The sequence below is a fragment of the Poromitra crassiceps genome (genome assembly GCF_964638095.1).
Source record: "Poromitra crassiceps genome assembly, chromosome: 10".
NCBI lineage: Eukaryota > Metazoa > Chordata > Actinopteri > Beryciformes > Melamphaidae > Poromitra > Poromitra crassiceps.
Genome location: NC_139631.1, coordinates 48913405 through 48932398, shown reverse-complemented (window position 1 = coordinate 48932398; position 18994 = coordinate 48913405). Strand labels below are relative to the sequence as shown.

General features: G+C 44.7%; 1 protein-coding gene across 1 annotated transcript in view; it reads right to left on the bottom strand.

The window, feature by feature from the left end:
- Positions 1-6707, bottom strand: part of LOC310783411 (noelin-like) — a gene marked incomplete at both ends in the record, with an annotated part of 51009 nt that extends 44302 nt beyond the window's left edge. Inside the window, one exon of the mRNA XM_083644272.1 lies at positions 6642-6707. Coding sequence (XP_083500398.1) covers positions 6642-6707 — 66 coding nt within the window. The remainder of the gene's footprint in view (positions 1-6641) is intronic.
- Between the last annotated feature and the right edge of the window lie 12287 nt (positions 6708-18994).

Sequence of the window (18994 nt, the reverse complement as noted above, 5' to 3'; positions counted from 1 at the left end):
TGAATTGATGGTGATCGGTGATCGGCCATATCGGGATCGGCAGATACTGCTTCCAGTGATCGGTGATCGGCCTCAAAAAAGCTGATCGGAGCATCTCTAAGTTCACTCAATCAGTTATTGCAGACACAGTTAGCTTCATCTATTGCACAGAGTACGGTTCACTCCATCAGCTACTGCAGACAATTATCCCCATAAGCCACTGCACTCCTTCAAAGTTAGTTGACGTCTGTCATGTTTGCGGAGAAACATATTCATCACTTACAAACAAACATAGCCTGTTCATAGGACGTGTTTCATCCGGCTCCGGCGGCTAGAGGCCTTTTCCCCAGCGATAAGGCCGAGGCTAACGTTACGAGCCTGATGATAACTTTACAGTAGCAATCCTACCAGTTGATGAGACGTCCGCCGGTAGGATGAACACAGAACAGCATGCAGCAGCTGCCTGAACTCTAACAAATCCAACGAATAATTAAGGTCAGTTATAAACTATTGTAAAACTGTATTTTATCTAGCCCTTAGCAGGATGCTAGTTTCATACTAGCATCCTGCTATGGGCTATATTTGACCATAATACTACTTTACTTTTTACTTTATTGTCATTTAGCAGACACTTTTATCCGAAGCGACGTACAACAGATTAAAATACATCACACAGTAAAACATAGCAGAATAATGGAAATAGATTAAAACAGACAATATGTGATCATGATAAAAATATGCATAGATAAAAGATGATCAAGAGTGCAGATTATTACAGTGTATAAACAATTCAGGGGTCAAAGAGATGCAGTAGAGGGAGAGATAGGAAAGTGGATACTAAATAGATGTGTTTTTAGTTTTCTTTTAAATATGGGCAGAGATGTGGCCATTCTAGCTGCAGGGGGGAGCTCATTCCACCATGTCGGGGCGAGATCTGAAAAAAGTCTCAATCGAGCGCGACCTGTAGGGCCGCGCAGGGAGGGAGGGGCGAGACGTCCTGCACTAGTGGAGGGGCGGAGGGAGCGGTAGGAGGTTTGGAAACTGACCAGTGGCTGTAAATATGGGGGGGCTGTTTGATGGACTGCTTTGTAGGCTAAAACCAGGGTCTTGAATTTAATGCGAGCCAGGATGGGAAGCCAATGTAGATCGCGGAGGAGGGGGGTGACATGGGAAAATTTGTTTTGATTGAAAACCAGACGGGCTGCAGCATTTTGAATGAGTTGGAGTAGGCTACAACTAAACTCACACTGAGTAAATCGTATGTGTGTTTGACTACATTCATAAAAATACATTTTGAGTGGAGGGGGACTTCAATGAATTATTTAATGGTTTTCAAACTCACAGTCATCAACAGCCACTCCAACAGCCTCTCCCGAAATAATGGTGTTTGCAGAAGCCGTCTCCATTTTGCTTGTCCAACCAGCGTTTCGCTTGATAGACAATTTTTTTTTACCGCAGTTGGTAAACAAGCCAGCACGTCTTTCTCATCCTCCTAAAAGTTTTAAACAAAGCCGCGGTAAATCCTTAATTGCACCAATCTTGTGGATTGAGCACACATCAGATGAAACAGACTCATATAACGTTTAATTTCGGGACATCAATTTTCGCTGTGACGCTCTCTCCTTGTTATGATTCTCCGGTTCGTGTTTCACTATGGAGGATATGGCGGGCGCACCACTTCCGGAAAGGAAAATAATTGTAAAATAAACAACAGGTATAAACTCTCTTTGCAGCACATTCATGTCATGCTCTGTATTGGAACTATGAAACATTGCATTGCCGCTTACCAAATAAAATTCAAATAATAAATGTAGGCGTGTCTGCTGCCGGCCGTTCACCCAACGTCTGGGAGCCGAGACTACCTGTACAACAGCATCACTTATTCATTGCCTCACTTCTCTTAACAGCAATGTAGACACTTGGCCTCTGAAACAGCTGTCATTCAACTAGCTCCTCAGCTAGCAAACCTCTCCAACGCTTTGCAAGAAGCTATCCTAAACAGCCTCACTCGCCACTCTCTTCTGACCTCTCAGCCTTTGCATCAGTTCTCTACATTCAGGCATCATATTCCCTATGATCAGTGTTGGGCAAGTTACTCTGGAAAAGTAATTAGTTACTGTTACTGATTACTCCTTAAAAAAGTAATAAAAGTTACTTTACTGATTACTTTTTCAAAAAGTAACTAGGGACGTTACTAGTTACGTTACTAGTTACTTTTATTTTTACCCCAAATACCGTCTAGCATGTCACTGTATTAATTATTTTCGCTTTGGTATTATATAGGCTATGTTAAACGAAAAGCCAAAGGCATTTTACTTTGAAATTCGGTTAGAAAGAACAGGGAGTGGTGTGTTAAGACTGGCTAGCTTCACACGAAATGAAATCAGACAGTCACTCACAGATAACGTGAGTGAAAGATGCTGTTACTGTCGGAAACTCGGAGTGGTAATACAACAGCCTCAATGCAAACGTTTCAAGCTTCGTTGCTGAAAGAAAAGTGATGATCTGTCAACATTCCCTGGGCCGGCCCGTCTGACTACGGTGAGAAAGGCTTTGACGAGGTTAGGAAGTAACTGTGTACAACACTGACTTACCCAAAGTGTATCTGTTAATCCAGTGAACACACCCAAGTCTACCTCACCCAGCGTCGCCTTCAATTTAGCCTCCATCCCCGCATATTCTCTCTCGAGGTAGCCAGGTTTCTCTTGCTCGTCTCCTTCTTCTGACTCGGTTTGTTTTGAAAGCCAGCGCGCACGCTCTGACGCTGTATCGCGCACACACACTATGACGTATATGTGTGCGTCGGCGTACTCACGGTCCACCTGAGTCGGTAAGGATAAAATGTTTTCTTTTACATAGAAAACACTGCATTCTGGCAGGCAATCATGTAACGCAGTAACGCATGCGTTACTTGGATTAGTAACTGTAATTAATTACTGTTTTGGAAATTGTAACGCCTTATATTACTTAGTTACTAAAAAAGTAACTAATTACAGTAACGCGTTACTAAGTAACGCGTTACTGCCCAACACTGCCTATGATCCATGTTTCACCTGCTTTCGGCTGCCGGGGAGCATCTTTTTCCTCATCCCAGTCTTTCTGTCATAACTATTCACACTTCAGACTTTCATCTTCACACTCCATAGGAGCAACAGATCAGTGTGGAATTCCGTTCCCTCTACTTCCTGCTTCTACACCTATCTTAGCAACACGAGCCACTGACTAATTATATCAGCTTCATGTACGATGCAAACATCACCTCAAGACCCACTCTTTACCAAAACAGGAAGAATGACGACTCGATTCGACTCGATGGGTCCAGAAGCTACACCAAGTTCTCTGTATATATTCTGCACAACTTATTATCTTCTATTCGAGCAATTCCTTCTACAGTCGCAGACTGAGCATCTCGGACCAAACCATTCAGCTTCATGGTCGCTGGTCATCTCAAGCATACCACTCCTATATCAGCAACAACGTCAATGTCAAGCTCACACTCATCAGGTCTTTCTAAATCCGACTCTTTTGGGGGTCTGAAATCAACTCGGACGTAAACACGCCTGAGAAGCAATCCGCTCAGGCAGCACATGCCGAGATGGAACCCCCAACGCTGAGTCTCCCTCTGCCCGGTCTTCAGTTCCTCCTCCCAGACCAGACAGATGTCAACAGACGACATCTCCATGCACCCTCACCTGCACCTCAACACATACACATTTCAATCTTCAACACATACACATTTCACTCTTCATTAAACTTCTAAATGATATATTGTTGTGGTGTGGTCCTTGCTAGTGAAATGGAAGTTAATGACATGTTAACTTAGGTTCAGGAGCAGGGCCACGCCTCAACCACTTCTCTAACCACGCCTCTAACCACACCTCAATTACCTGGCAGGTTACATATACAGTACCTGGTGAACCTGTCCTGCCCTGTTTGTCTCAGTTCTCTCGACCCACCCTCCCTTCCCTTCATCCCTACTCTCAACCCTCATCCATTCATCCCTCATCCCTTCATCCGCTCATCCCTCTCCTCACCCTCCTAACATCCTCATTCCTTCCTGTCAAATCCGGTGCATGTCTCTCTCATGTCTCATTCCCAGGATCTGTCTGGAGGGGTCTGAAATCAGCTCGGACGTAAACACGCCTGAGAAGCAATCCGCTCGGGCAGCACATGCTGAGACGGAACCCCCAACGCTGAGTCTCCCTCTGCCCGGTCTTCAGTTCCTCCTCCCAGACCAGACAGATGTCAACAGATGACATCTCCATGCACCCTCACCTGCACCTCAACACATACACATTTCAATCTTCATTAAACTTCTAAACAATATATTGTTGTGGTGTGGTCCTTGCTAGTGAACCGGTAATTAGGTGTTATTTGCCACTAATAGTGAATGCTGTGAGAAATCGTGCGGCTTCTAAAGTGTGAAATCCAATGAGAAAACCCTGGATATGGAGATTCTCATTGGATATGGAGATTTATTCTCTTTATTATCTAGCATGTAATCAGATTACTGTGTGATCCAGGTCATCAATAACCTGTCTGAAGGTTTTGCTGGTGTCCATATCATGTGGCTAATATAAATTAAATTAGTGGAATACAGTATAGACATGTTTCAGCTGTATCACTCATTAGGCCATCGAGTTCCGTATAATAAAATACTGCATATATGTAATGCATTACAGTCAGCAGAATGAAATGTTGGCATTGTAATTTCTGCAATCCATGGATATGTAAAATATCACCATTTCTGAACCAAAAATAGATTTATGTTTCTAGATACTTATATCAATGTCATAGTCTGCTTTTGAAATAGTGCGGTGGCCAGTAAGGGTGTTGTGGTCGGGGTGGATGGAGTCCTGGCATGTTCAAAGTCTACATTTACACCATTTAAGTTACATTTAAGTTAACGTTTTTGTTATTAAAGCTTAACCCAAACCATAACCTTAACCTAACCTTAACCCAAACCATAACCCTAACCTAACCATAACCCAAACCATAACCCTAACCTAACCTTAACCCAAACCATAGCCCTAACCTAACCTTAACCAAGCTGTTTAACTTGACTAAACATAACCAACGATTTTAAAGTTGTTTTATTTGTGTTTAATGCTAGAAAGACAAGGTTTTCCAATTAACCACCAGCTTGTGTCACGAATCTTGACGTCGGCCGGCCGATACCAGTATGTACCAGTGTGTTTGCCAGTGGTCTGTGTGTGTGGTGGTGTTGGCCCTTCGTGAAAGTGACATCGGGCCGCACAAAATGTGACGCAAATCGTGACTGACAGACACCACCACGGGCCCGCCTGTCTGCATCTATACTCAATGGAGACAGATGGATTCTGGCCATTGAGCAGGACAACTTCGATGATGGAGAACGGGGGTGCCTCAGGCCCGATGTCACTTTCTTGACGTCGGTCGGCCGATACCACGCTGCGCCCCCACACACAGACCCCCCCCCCCACACACACACACACACACACACACACACAGACAATGACTCTGCATAGGGCCACCTGCTGGCACAACAAAGTTTATCTTGAGAACCGTTCATCCCAACGACTTCAAACTTGTGCTTAGGGGGACCTGATGGAGTGCAGTGCCAAATTTCGTGCAATTCAGCATGCCACCTACTGACAACACAAAAAGTGGCTTATCTCGTGAAACATTGGTCAGGTCGCCTGCAAACTCGGGGAGTGCGCTTAAGAGGGCCTGACAGAGTTCACTGCTGAATTTCGTGCAATTCAGTATAGCACCAGCTACTGGAAATACAAAAAGTGGTTTATCTCAACGACCATTCGTCCAATCGACTTCAAACTTGGGGAGTGCACTGCTGGGAACCCAACAGAGTGCAGTGCAGAATTTTGTGCAATTCGGCATAGCGGCGTGTTCTGGCAACACAAAAAGCGGTTTATCTTGAGAATCATTTGTCCGATTGAGTTCAAACTAGGGGAGTGCGCTGCTGGGCACTGCCCAGAACACACACAGACCTTATACACACAACACAATACCAGGCTGGAGTTCCTGCAAGCTAGATTTGATCATGATAATCTGATAATCTTGTTTTAAATTTGCATTGAAATTTTGCTATCTGCCTTTTGCAGACATGTAAAATACCGTTTTATCATGGAATTGGGTTGTAAATGGCATTTATCTAAAGAGAAAAGAGAAACAATTGTTCACAGTAGCTGAGAGTTAAAATATGACTATAATATACAGGATCCTGCATCAGTCATGGAGGTATTTATATAAAATAGAATAGAGTAATAAAATATAATAATAGAATGTAATGTAATATAATAGAACAGAATAATATAATAGATTGTAATAGGACAGAATAATATAATGTAATATACTATTCCCTAACCCTAACAGTATGTAATAGAATAATAGAATATAATGTAGAATGTAATATAATAGAACAGAATAGAATAGAAAAGAACCGAATAATAGAATGTAATATAATAGAATCAAATGTAATAGAATGACTAAAATGTAATAGAATGACTAAAATGTAATAGAATCGAATAGAACAGAATAATAGAATAAGATAATAGCCTATAATAGAACAGAATATAAATGGAATAGAATAGAACAGGCTGTAATCTGTTACAATACAATAGTATAGTATAAAAGAATAGAATAGAACAGAATAGAAAGGGTACCTGAGTGAATTCTGTTGCTATCAGCAGCAGCAGCGTGAGCCGCAGCAGCTTTCCCGCCGACTCCATCATCTCTCCGCTCTCTCTCTCTCACACACACACACAGGACCGCTCTCAAATATACACACAGGACCGCTTTCACCCACACACACACACACACACACACACACACAAACACACACACACACACACACACACAGGACCGCTCTCACATACACATGACCACGCACACACGACCGCTCTCACACCTCCTCCTTCACAATGTCTTCCTCTCTCTCCATCTGTTCTCTCTCTCCTATCCCCTGTAGCTGTCCCCTGATCTCCTCTCTCTCCCCTCTCCCCCTCCTCTCTCTCACTTTCTCTCTGCCCTCCTATCTATCTCCCCCCCTCTCTCAGATCCCCACTCCTTCACAATGTCTTTCTCTCTTCTCCCTCTGTCACTGACAGTGTTGGGCAAGTTACTTTCAAAATGTAATATACTACATATTACTAGTTACTTTCATTTGAAAGTAATACGTTATTTTACAATGTTACTTTCTGTGTAGAGTAACTCGTTACATATTACACTACTTTTGCATTACTTTCACCAAAACAACAGCAGCAGCAGAATGACATCGCTGCCCCGGAACCATCCCGAAAATTAATTTCAACCGTCTTGAAGTCAGTGTAAATGGTCCAAAATTCTAAATGTTATTCTTTCCATTTGTTATTGTCATCTATAGTGGTTATTTGCATAAAAACAGACAGTTTGATTAGGAAATTATTGTATCTTTATTTAAATATGTGCTTTGATTTAAAAAAAAAATAACTCAATTTGTAACTTGAGTTACTTGACAAAGTAACTGGTATAATATTACTCAAATCCTACAAGTAATAAGTTATACTACTGAGTTACTGCTAAAAGTAATATATTACATGTAATATGTTACTTTTGTAATGAGTTACCCCCAACACTGGTCACTGACCCCCCTCCCCAGTGGTGTAGTGGTCCCTGGAGAGTATCAACTAGCCACCTTTATATATAAAAAAGTGCTCATATTTTGGTTCGAGGGACATGAGGTAGGTAGCCAAGCCTACTATAGTGCATGTGAAATAGAGTCATACTATGGAGTGACCTTTCACCCAGTTCTCACTCATGCCATGACATCACCATCCTCACCTGAGTTCATTCACTAATCAATTACCTCCTGAGTCTATATACCCCCCCCCCCCCCCCCCCCCCTCACCTGAGTTCATTCATATGAACCCTATGGTTATGTGACAACAACAAAAACCGTCAAGCCTCATCAGCTCACTGCTCCATCAAAGTGTGCAGCACAAAAATAAAATGGCTTAAACGGAACAACTGTGTCCTCTCCTGCATTCTCAACGATGCATACCATGATGATGTTCAATCCCCTGCAACAAAGATAGAAGCTAATCTACATTCCAAGTCAATAATAATTGTAAGTGTTCATTTAGTATCTCAACAAATTAACAATAAATATTTTATCGATGAAACCCTGGCTGAAATCATCCACAGTCCACTCCACAGGCAGATCGAATGCTCCACGACCTCTTCTTCCCCTGCCACATACACGTTCCATACACATACACGCTTCCATGGTTTGTCTGCCTGATAAAGACATTTGCAACATTACAACAGCAACGTTAAGAAAACCAATGCTGATTTGTCAGTGTGGGTTTTTAAATCTGTTTTTGACCGTAACAGCCTATAACTATATTCCAGACAGACTTGTTTTCTGCAGGGATTTTCACACTGCACTGTCTAGAACGCACCGAAGAGGCAGCATGGTGGCTCTTCAACCAGGTGCTTGTATACTTTTTAGGATCAAACTTGCATTAGGCTATATTTATGTCTCTTGGAAATGTACCCTATTCTTATGTGATTTTTCCTTTGTGGAATTTGTTTTTATGTTGTGTAAGTGACCAACACAAGTTCCCCTTTGGGGATCAATAAAGTTAATCAATCAATCAATCAATCAATGACGTTACTATCACTATTGACATAAGCTGAGCTGCTCGCTAACGATGTAACATGATCATTGCGAGGTTGTTTTCTTTGAAAGCAGTCTAAAAGTGTTGTTTGTGGAGAGCAGGCAGGTATAGGCTTAGGAGAATGAAACATTTTTATCCTAGGAAGGCATCTGATTGGCTTACCTTACCCAACCAACCAATGCAGGCACCCAGTACTACTAGCCAATCAAGGCAGAGTAGGGCTATGCCTTTAGGAAGAAAAGACGAAAAAAATGCAGCACACTCCTGAATGGATGTGCATCAGACGGGATTCATGGGTAGACGCCATCTACCCGCGTCTACCCTGCACTATAGACCACTGCCCCTTACCCTCTTTCTCTCTCTTCTGTCTCACTTTCTCTCTATCCCCCTCCTGTCTCTCTTCTCTCTGCTGCTCTCTCTTCTCTCTCTCTATCTCTCTCTCAGCATGCTCAGATCACCCCTATTTCACAATGTCTTCATCTCTCCTCCCTGTTCTCTGATCGCCCTCCCCCTCCTGTCTCTCTTCTCTGTCTCTCTTTCTCGCTATCCCCCTCCCCCCCTCCCCTCTTTCTCTTCTCTCCACTGCTCCTCTCTCTTCTCTTGTGTAGATGTCCCCTCCCCCTCTCTCTCCCTTCCCTCCTCTCTCTCTGTCTCTCTCCGCATGCTCAGATGATAAATAAGAGATGCTGTAAAAAATGGAACAGCTCAAGCAGTGTGTGTGTGCACGCCTGTGTGTGTGTGTGTGTGTGTGTGTGTGTGTGTGCACGCCTGTGTGTGTGTGTGTGTGTGTGTGTGTGTGTGTGTGTGTGTGTGTGTGTGTCCATGGGCATAGCGTGAGGTTCAGAGGAGTACATGCTGCCCATGGTGCTGGAACAGGTGTGTGTGTGTGTGTGTGTGTGTGGGGGGGGGGGGGGGGGGGGGGGGGTAGTGCTGTGCTCAGATCACGTCTGACCCCCCTAACCCTGAACATAGCCTCTTTCTCAAAGCAATGTTTTCACTGGACAAAAGGAATCTATGGCTGTAACTGTGTTTCTGTAATATACGTCTGTTGTTATCTTCCTGTCTCTTTAAGGCTAGCTTATACCTGTTGTTGTCTTCCTGTCTCTTTCAGGCTAGCTTATACCGGGCGGGATACAGTCGCTTTGCTCCATACTAAAACCACCACTCACACCGCAGGAATTCCCCACCGCTCCAAACCCCCTTTTCCAGCTCTGTGTTTGGCAGGAGCTCCCCTCCATTTTCCTGCAGGCGGACGATAGTGACAACTCATGTGTTTGGCGAAGAGAGGTCATTGCCACATCATCAACTCAAACTCCGTTTCTGTGCTGTTCTGTCTGTCGGTGACACGGATACAATGAAAGAGTGCCAGTAGAGTCAAAGAAAACAAAACGCCGGGAGGATGCTACTGAACTGAAGAGCAGATTATTACCATAAAGCAGATTATCACAATTAAGCAGATTATTACCATAAAGCAGATTGTTACAATAAAACAGATTAAAGCCGATTGTTACCATAAAACAGAGTATTTCCATAAAGCTGTGCTAGAGGGTGTGAGGAACGACCAGGACAACAAAAAGTTGTAGTTCTTTGATCAATGATTTTCAAACATTTGGGGCTCTATTCTCCCCCTGGCCTTAAAGTGGCCTTAGGCGCTAAACTGGCCTTAAACGCAAAAAACACGCTTTACGCCTGCCTACCGCTGACTCGGGAAGATACGGTCATGTTATACGCCCCGAAATGCGCTTTACGCTGAAGAGGCGTGGCACATTGCCAGAATAGGCCACAATGGGCGTTTCGGCCTTAAATACCAGCCTAAGGCAATCTTCCCAACGGGTGTTAATTTTGCGGTTAACGCTTTTCAAAACCGGGCCTTATTCAGTGCGCCGGGGATACACCCACGGCACGTTGTGTGCCTCCCTCCCCTACCAAACGCCACACACAGACACACATTTGCATCTCTCCCAGCATGCATTGCGGCTTAATACATTTTGACAAGAAAAAGCAACCAAATCAGCCTAAGTAGGCTAAGTGGTAGATAGAAATAATATTTATGTTAACAAAACATGCAATTCTAGAAGATTTCAATATTGGACAAAATAAAACATAAAAATCAAAACACAACCCTATGTGAAACATACATGTAATCCAGAGTAGAGGGAGTCTCTTGCGCTTCAACCCCTCCACATAGGGAGGCTGGTGCTCACAGAAGAGGACAAAACACTGGAAAAGGTTCAATGGGCCACTTCAGTAAAGACTGAACCCAAAGAGAAGACTGGAGCACACGAAATCACTAGAAATTATTTAATAATAGGTACAAAGCACTGACGTTTCGACGCACACAGCGTCTTCTTCAGAGTCAACCTTTCCCATACATGTAATCCAGGTCGTATATATAGCTGTCGCAAATACAACGGAAGTTTGACAACCGGTTGTACTGTGATGTCCACTCCAACAAGACTAGCTTACTTGACACATACTTTTTCAATAAAAACACAGATTCAGATTCAGATTCAGATACTTTTATTGCCACCCAACCAGGTTGGTGGTATTTAGTTTCAGTACATGATGTTGTAGCTCTGACATAACATGGAAACAGGACATTGATACATTTAGACAATTAGACATCATTCCCACTTCCAACAATAAATACATAAATACAGGATACAAGACCAACAGACGTATATTAGGGGGAGGGGGGAGAGGGAGAGGGGTGCTGAGGGAGTTCAGAGTCCGTATGGCTGTGGGAAAGAAACTGTCTTTGAAGCGGGTGGTTTTGGTTGGAATTGATCTGTAGCGTCTCCTTGAGGGTAGGGGCTGGAACAGGGGTGGGCTGGGTGGGAGGGGTCCTTAATGATCTTACAGGCACGGGTGATGGTTCGGGAGGTGTATATGGAGTCCAGGGTGGGGAGGTCACAACCAATGATTTTTGCTGCTTTGTTAATAATGCGCTGTAATTTGGATTTGGGGATTTGATCAGCTGAACCGTACCAAACAATTATGGATGAGGTGAACACATTTATGCCATGACTTTACATAATGTATATTTATGTTGCATCATTTAGCCTGTGCTGTGATGTGCAGGAGCAGCAGGTAGCCTACAAGTTATAAAACTAAGCCTGCCCTGAATGAGCCAAGTGGGGGTGCTTGTTCACTATTGTGAAAGTTATGTGTTTACAACATAATAAAGATCATGGAAGTGGATGGTAGGAATGTCACCGATAGTTAACATTCTATATTGTACAAGGAGACCATCAGCCCTGCTGAACAGATCTGTATTGGCCTGTAGGTTGAATTGTTTTATTCATGTTGTATTTATTTTATTTATTATTCAGGCTATGATCTATGATGCACTGAGATATCCAAATTGGCATGGAGAGAAGACAGCATGCAGCCGCAACCGGACTGTAGTCGCTCCGTGGATCGGGATTATTATTTGACATAGCCTTACAGGCTGCATTAGCACTGGCTGAAGCAAGGGAAGACGGTTTGTCTCCCCCCCCGCCTTTTTTTTGTAACCTGAAATCAATCATATTATAACACTCCGGTACAGTAGGCGGCAGTATGCACCTGTTATTGGTTGCGAGCCGCTGTTAAGAAGAGGAAGGAAAGCAGAGGAGACGAAAACAGATCGAAAGCAAAGGAAGCAGGAACAGAGGATACATCATTGACGTAGGGGCTGCTGAGTTGGCCCTGCTGCGTCACGTGATGACGTCGTCAGGGTGAACTCATGAAGCGCTGTTTGTTGTTGTTGAGTGAGTTGATGACTACTAGTTGACTGGATGGGCTGAAACAGCATAGCTGCGGTGGAAGGGAATGCCTTTCCCTCTGAGGAAACAGGGAGGCATGGGGAGAGACAGTAGAGAGAGAGACAGGGAGGCATGGGGGAGAGACAGTAGAGAGAGAGACAGGGAGCCATGGGGGAGAGACAGTAGAGAGAGAGACAGGGAGCCATGGGGGAGAGACAGTAGAGAGAGAGACAGGGAGGCATGGGGGAGAGACAGGGAATGGGGAGGGAGAGTAGAGAGAGAGAGAGACAGGGAGGCATGGGGAGGGAGAGTAGAGAGACAGGGAGGCATGAGGGAGAGACAGTAGAGAGAGAGACAGGGAGGCATAGATAGATAGATAGATAGATAGATAGATAGATAGATAGATAGATAGATAGATAGATAGATAGCTTTATTGTCCTCAAAGAGGAAATTCTTTTTCACGGGCGGTGCGTACAGAAACACAAACATTAGGGACATAAAAGGGTACAGAGAACAACACTTAACTCATTCACCGCCAGTTTAGGACTGCCAATATTTAGCACAGGCCAAAGATTTTCATAATTGTTGGTCATCTTTCAAGACCCACAGTAAATTATCTATTAGCACCAGAGTGATTTGCAATACCTCAAAATGAAGATGTACGTCTCTGGGTTCACCAGGGAAAAAAAAGTGAGCTTTTAGCATGTTCTGTACTCTACTTATAGCCATTTATATACACCCTGTTTTCCCCCAAAATGTCTCTCTGAGAAAAGAAATTGCAGAAAATGGCATTTATGTATTTATGCACACAATCTCATGCAGAACTCGCTCTCAATTCTTTTATTTTGAACTGTATTGACATCAGACATGTAAATATTATTCGTTAGGACACAAATGACAAAAAATATATATATATATATATACACATGAAGTGCTTTTTTTTTACATTCAACAATACAGTTTACTCGGTGTGAGTGAGTGTGCAGACAGACAGACAGACAGACAGACAGACAGACAGACAGACAGACACACCGACAGACAGACAGACAGACAGACAGACAGACAGACAGACAGACAGACACACACACACACACACACACACACACACGATCCCCCTTTTAGATTTCTAACCCCACATATGATAAGCAATAACCACGCCCTGTGGCGCTGGGATTGGCCAGGAGCAACACTGGAGGGCACGCAGCCCAGCGATTACATGAACCAACTGAATAGCTCTTGAGAAAGGACAGCGGGCTGCTCTGACTCCCGCTTCTGCCTTGTGCCTTGCTGTTGTGTGTTTATTTTGCACCCTTCCTCGTCCATGTCTCCCTGTCATATCCCCTGCTATCTGATCGTTCCCGTTTTCCCCTCGGCTATTCAACACGTCCTCACCGCCCTCGCAAACTGATCGATCATTTCCTCATTCCTCCGATGATCAAACACATCTCTTGATTACTTTCTCCCGGCTGGCACAGAGGAAGGCGACTCCAGCTCGTGCAGCGCGCCGAGGCGCGTTTCAATGGCGTTTCTCCTGTCTGCACAAGGAAGCGTTACCAGTTTTCTGCTTTTCCTCCTGCTCAATTTCAAAACAACAGCTGCGGTATGTGTTTGTTCACGTGTTGTCTTAGATGATAGGGACCTGATACCATGTGACAGGCTGGGGAAGTGTTTAAACTACGCCCTGCAGTAATAAAAACAAAAACACGTCAAACACGTCATTGGCGGGGAGGGCTATTTCTGATAACACGTCAAAGACGTCATTGGCGGTGAATGAGTTAAGACAATGGAGTAGCCGAGCAGAGACAAAAAGCACATCACATGGTAAGCAGGAGAGAGGGGTTACGGGTTACATATTTAGGGTTTTTATGGCAGTTGGGACAAAGCTTTTGCCAAAGCGGGCCTTTTTACACAAAGGCTGTCTATACCTACGGCCAGAGGGGAGGAGGGTGAAGTGCTGGTGGAGTGGGTGGTCTGGGTCATGTGTGATGGTGCGTGCTTTACGGGATATGGATGAGGTGACACAGTCAGATAGGTTGGGAGTGGTGATACCGATGAGTTTACTGGCTAAGTGTGTTATTTTTAGGAGTTTGTTCTTATTGGTGACTGTGAGCATGTGGAAGTAACAGATGGTGCAGTAGAGGAGAACTGGTTCAACAATGCTGCGATACAGAAGGAGAAGAAGGTGGGGTTGGACTGAGAGGTGACGTAGTTTGCGGATGGCTGTCAGTCTCTGTTGGCAACGTTTGTAAATGTCCATAGTGTGCTGATTGAAAGTGAGTTTATTGTCTATAGTAATTCCAAGGTATTTGAAGGAGTCCACCACCTCTACCTTCTGTCCGTTGATGGTGAGACTGGGGTGATGGTCCGGTGTTTTGGGCATGCGGAGAGACAGTAGAGAGACAGGGAGGCATGGGGAGAGACAGTAGAGAGAGAGACAGGGAGGCATGGGGGAGAGACAGTAGAGAGACAGGGAGGCATGGGGGAGAGACAGTAGAGAGACAGGGAGGCATGGGGGAGAGACAGTAGAGAGACAGGGAGGCATGGGGAGAGACAGTAGAGAGAGAGACAGGGAGGCATGGGGGAGAGACAGTAGAGAGACAGGGAGGCATGGGGGAGAGACAGTAGAGAGACAGGAAGGCATGGGGGAGAGACAGTAGAGAGACAGGGAGGCATGGGGAGAGACAGTAGAGAGAGAGACATGGAGGCATGGGGGAGAGACAGTAGAAAGAGAGACAGGGAGGCATGGGGGAGAGACAGTAGAGAGAGACAGGGAGGCATGGGGGAGAGACAGTGGGACTTGCAACAAAACATTGCAGGTTGCATTTGAACCCAGGGTCCTGCTGGAAGGACTCCTTATGATACGCACTCTACTCAGTGAGCCACCAGGGGGCACATGATGACAACAATTTGTAGTTTCTGTTTGTCTCTTTCTTCTCTTCCTCCATCCATTTCTCTGAATCTACTATCTCTTTGGATAGCAGCCATAATGACTTGTTTTTATTGTAAATAAGGTACCAGGGAGACACATCAGGTGATCTGCAGGAAACTTGGAATAACTAACTGCAAATCAGTCAAAGTCTTGTTTTATTTCACTCAGTTGGTATCAGACTCAGTAGTTGCAGCTCTGTTGGGCTGTTTGATATCGAGCACTGCAGGAATGAGTCTGGAAGTAGCATGCAGTGTTGCTAGCCATGACACACACCCTAATGTTTTTTACAGAGTTGTGCGCGCCCCCGTAATCAGGGAATTCCGCAGTCTGAGGTCTTCTCCCTACATGCACCAATCTCAAATAAAAAGTATGCACCTTGGAAACACCATTCTACACAAGTCTAGTGTGCTTTAGACTTGTGTAGAATGTTTTTTATCTTGGAAATCCGACCAGAAGTCGTATTGCTGTCTCACTGGCTTGGTAGTGAAAATGGCTGCTATCTGAGTCATGGGAAACAGACAGACCCCATACTCGTAAACGGACTATTTCCGAACGAACAAACACCGGGCTCCAAGACAACACCCGTGGCTCAAAGGTGCGTATACTTTTTATTTGAAATTGGTATTCACGGCTAGCAGTGTTGCCAACTCTTTTCCAAGCAAAGTCGCTATTGGCTGCAGAAAGTCGCTAGGAGTTGCTAGATGATGTCACATGCTAATGTGCATAACAAATTATGCTAAAAAAAACGTCTGCGTAATCATTGACTGTATGGTTGTATATTAACTCATTGAGTGCCAAGGACGTCGATCGACGTCAAAGTAAATAGTGACGTAGAGTGCCAAGGACGTCGATCGACGTCAAATGCGTTTTTTGACGGTGGGACGTGGATCAAAGCCTCAGGCATCTCCTGTACAAATATGGGAGCTATTGAAGGTGTATAACCTATTTTACGGACTCATTGGGTGGCGACAGTGCTCTCCAGATTAGAGAAAGGTCCGGAAAACCGCAGGAAAAAGCCGTGATCAAAGAGAAACCGATGCATGCTGCAGCCAGAGCCATATAGATTGCTCTGTCTGGGGCTGACGTAGGCTGCGAACAGCAGTCAATCCGCTCCCACAACTGAGCCCCTCTGTCTCTGTCTGTCTGTCTGTTTAGTTTCTCCACACGATTAGCCGCCAGAAAAGCAGCACCCGACGCCAAACCATTCTCAGCAGTCCGGTTTGGCTCTTCCGTGTCGCGCTGGGAGCCGGCGCACAAAAACTGAGCGCTCCGAAAATAGAGTGGGTGCGTGTTAGGCTGTGTGTTAGTGTGGGGAGGAGTTTGCAGCTGAGGGGGGGAGAGGGGGGTGGGGCACGCAGGGCATCACACAACTACACCACGTCACTACATCAGAAAATATTATCTTCAGAGTCAGTGAATGTGCTTGGAATGCTGCATTTCACAAAAGGCGGAATATCTCAGCTAATAATTTGAAACGCCTGTATTTGCTCAAAACGACCTATCTTCTCCGGCTCATAACTAAAGAACGGAAAATGGTATCAATAAACTTTTTTTGCTCATGATACAATAGAGCCAGCTCGTTCTTTGTGCGTGTTCGGTGTTTACATAGTAATATCACACAATATTCTGTGGGCCTCGAGAAATCACTGAAAACGCTCTGAAAACTCTGGCACTGGGAGCGTCCGTTCTCCAAAAGTGGCTGGCACTCAATGAGTTAAGTGCTGACTCCGCCCGCCTTGGCCAGATTCGGCATACACTGTTAGAAATCACAAGTAGCTTCTGCTGCTCTCTCAGTGGAGGGGAGAAGGGAGAGGAGAAGCGCTGTGTGGGTCAGACAGGCAGAGAGAAGGAGAGAGAGAGAAAATCTTGCGGCAGCACCCGCACCAGTTCACAGGCAAAATCCATTTTAACATTGCTTCCCATGGTCCGAAAAAGTCGAATTGTCGCTAGTCGCTTTCGCCGGGGGGTCTGAAAAGTAGTGTAACAGACTCTTCAGTGTTGAGTACTATTGCGTCTATATGCGAGGCTCTGTGTATGCGTCCCTCGAGAGTTGCCCCAAGCAGGATGTGTTGGGGGGGAGTGAAGCTTCCGTGTTTGTGCTGGTGTCGTTTGTCTGATAATAAATATGGAAGCACTTCCTGCTGTTACAGCCTGATTCTCTCTTGTTTATTGTTTTATTAACGTATCAAGTAATAGGCAGACCCGAATTCTCGATTACATTGGTGGCAGCGGTGGTCGACATTGGTCGTGGTCGTGTGTGAGACGCAGTTTTATTTCTTTGGAGGTGTTGAGCCGTGGTGAGCACTGTTTGTTAACTTAGCTGGCTAACACGGCACATGGATTCAGCTAGCAATTGCTGTTCAAGCTAGCTGTGGTGGAGTTTTCCCCAGCATGGAGAGCGATGGGAGGAAGCATTGGAGAATGACGGAGGAGCAGGCCAAGAGGCCAAGGGGCAGCGGTCAGCAATGCGGTGCTGTCCTGTGGAGATGCGAGTGATGGTGCGTGAAGGAGCCCGGGTCCAGGCCCAGGATGAGCGTGTCGCTGGAGGTCCTCTGGAGCTACGTATGGGAGAGCTGGTGTCCTGGGAGTTCACCTGGGTCACCATGAAGATTTGAGGGTGAAAGTGCCCTAAGTTCTGAACTGTTCTGGGACTCTTATATTGTTTGCTATGCTGTTTGACTTGTGTTTTATTAATTTCTTCTGTAATGACCATGTTTCACTGTGAAGTGGTTAAAGAGAGTTTGTGTGGATTCCTGTCTGAGTGCTGCAGATGCCTGGTGGATCTTCGAATGGAAGCAGCCACCGATCACCTCTTCATGCAGTTCCCTCGGTAGGACGAGGATGGGGAGTCGTTGGATGATGAGCCGCTCCTCACTGGGGACACTGGGACTGTTCAGGTGTTGCAGGCCCCGGAAAGCCACAACAGAGTGTGTCTTGTTGGAAATGGTGTTTAACTCATTGAGTGCCAGCTCCCAGTGCCAGAGTTTCAGAGCGTTTTCAGTGATTTCTCGAGGCCCACAGAATATTGTGTGATATTACTATGTAAACACCGAACACGCCCAAAGAACGATGAGACTCTCTTCTATCATCAGCAAAAAAAAAGTTTATTGATATAATTTTCCGTTCTTTAGTTATCAGCCGGAGAAGATGGGTTGATTTGAGCAAAAACTTAGAAGCTGAGATAATCACACTTTTGTGAAAGGAAACATTTCAAGCACATCAATGACTCTGAAGCTAATATTTTCTGATTTAGTGACACCTAAAACATTTGAACAGTCATTTCCTTCAATAAAACAGCAAAAACAAAGGAATTTTGATAGCAAAATATTATTTTTTAGCTGCAACCAGCAGCTCTGTGGGATCGTCACTTTGGCTGTTTCCAAAGTTTTTATTGAATAATTCAAAAACCCCTTCACCAAAAAATTTAAAAATTTACATAGGGCAAGTAGAGACCATGAGTGACTATGCCAGAAAGAATGGCCAGGATTCATCCATAGGTGGCGCTATACACGTGTGTACAACACGTGTAAGCATTTCAAAATGCACAACTTTCTTGAATAATTCAAATTCAAATCCCCTTGACCAAAAATGTTCAAAGAACAGTTCAAATGGTAACAGAGGCCGCCGGTCCCATCTGTTTACGAGTAGTACCATCGTCTTCATCAATCACTCTACGCTGAGAG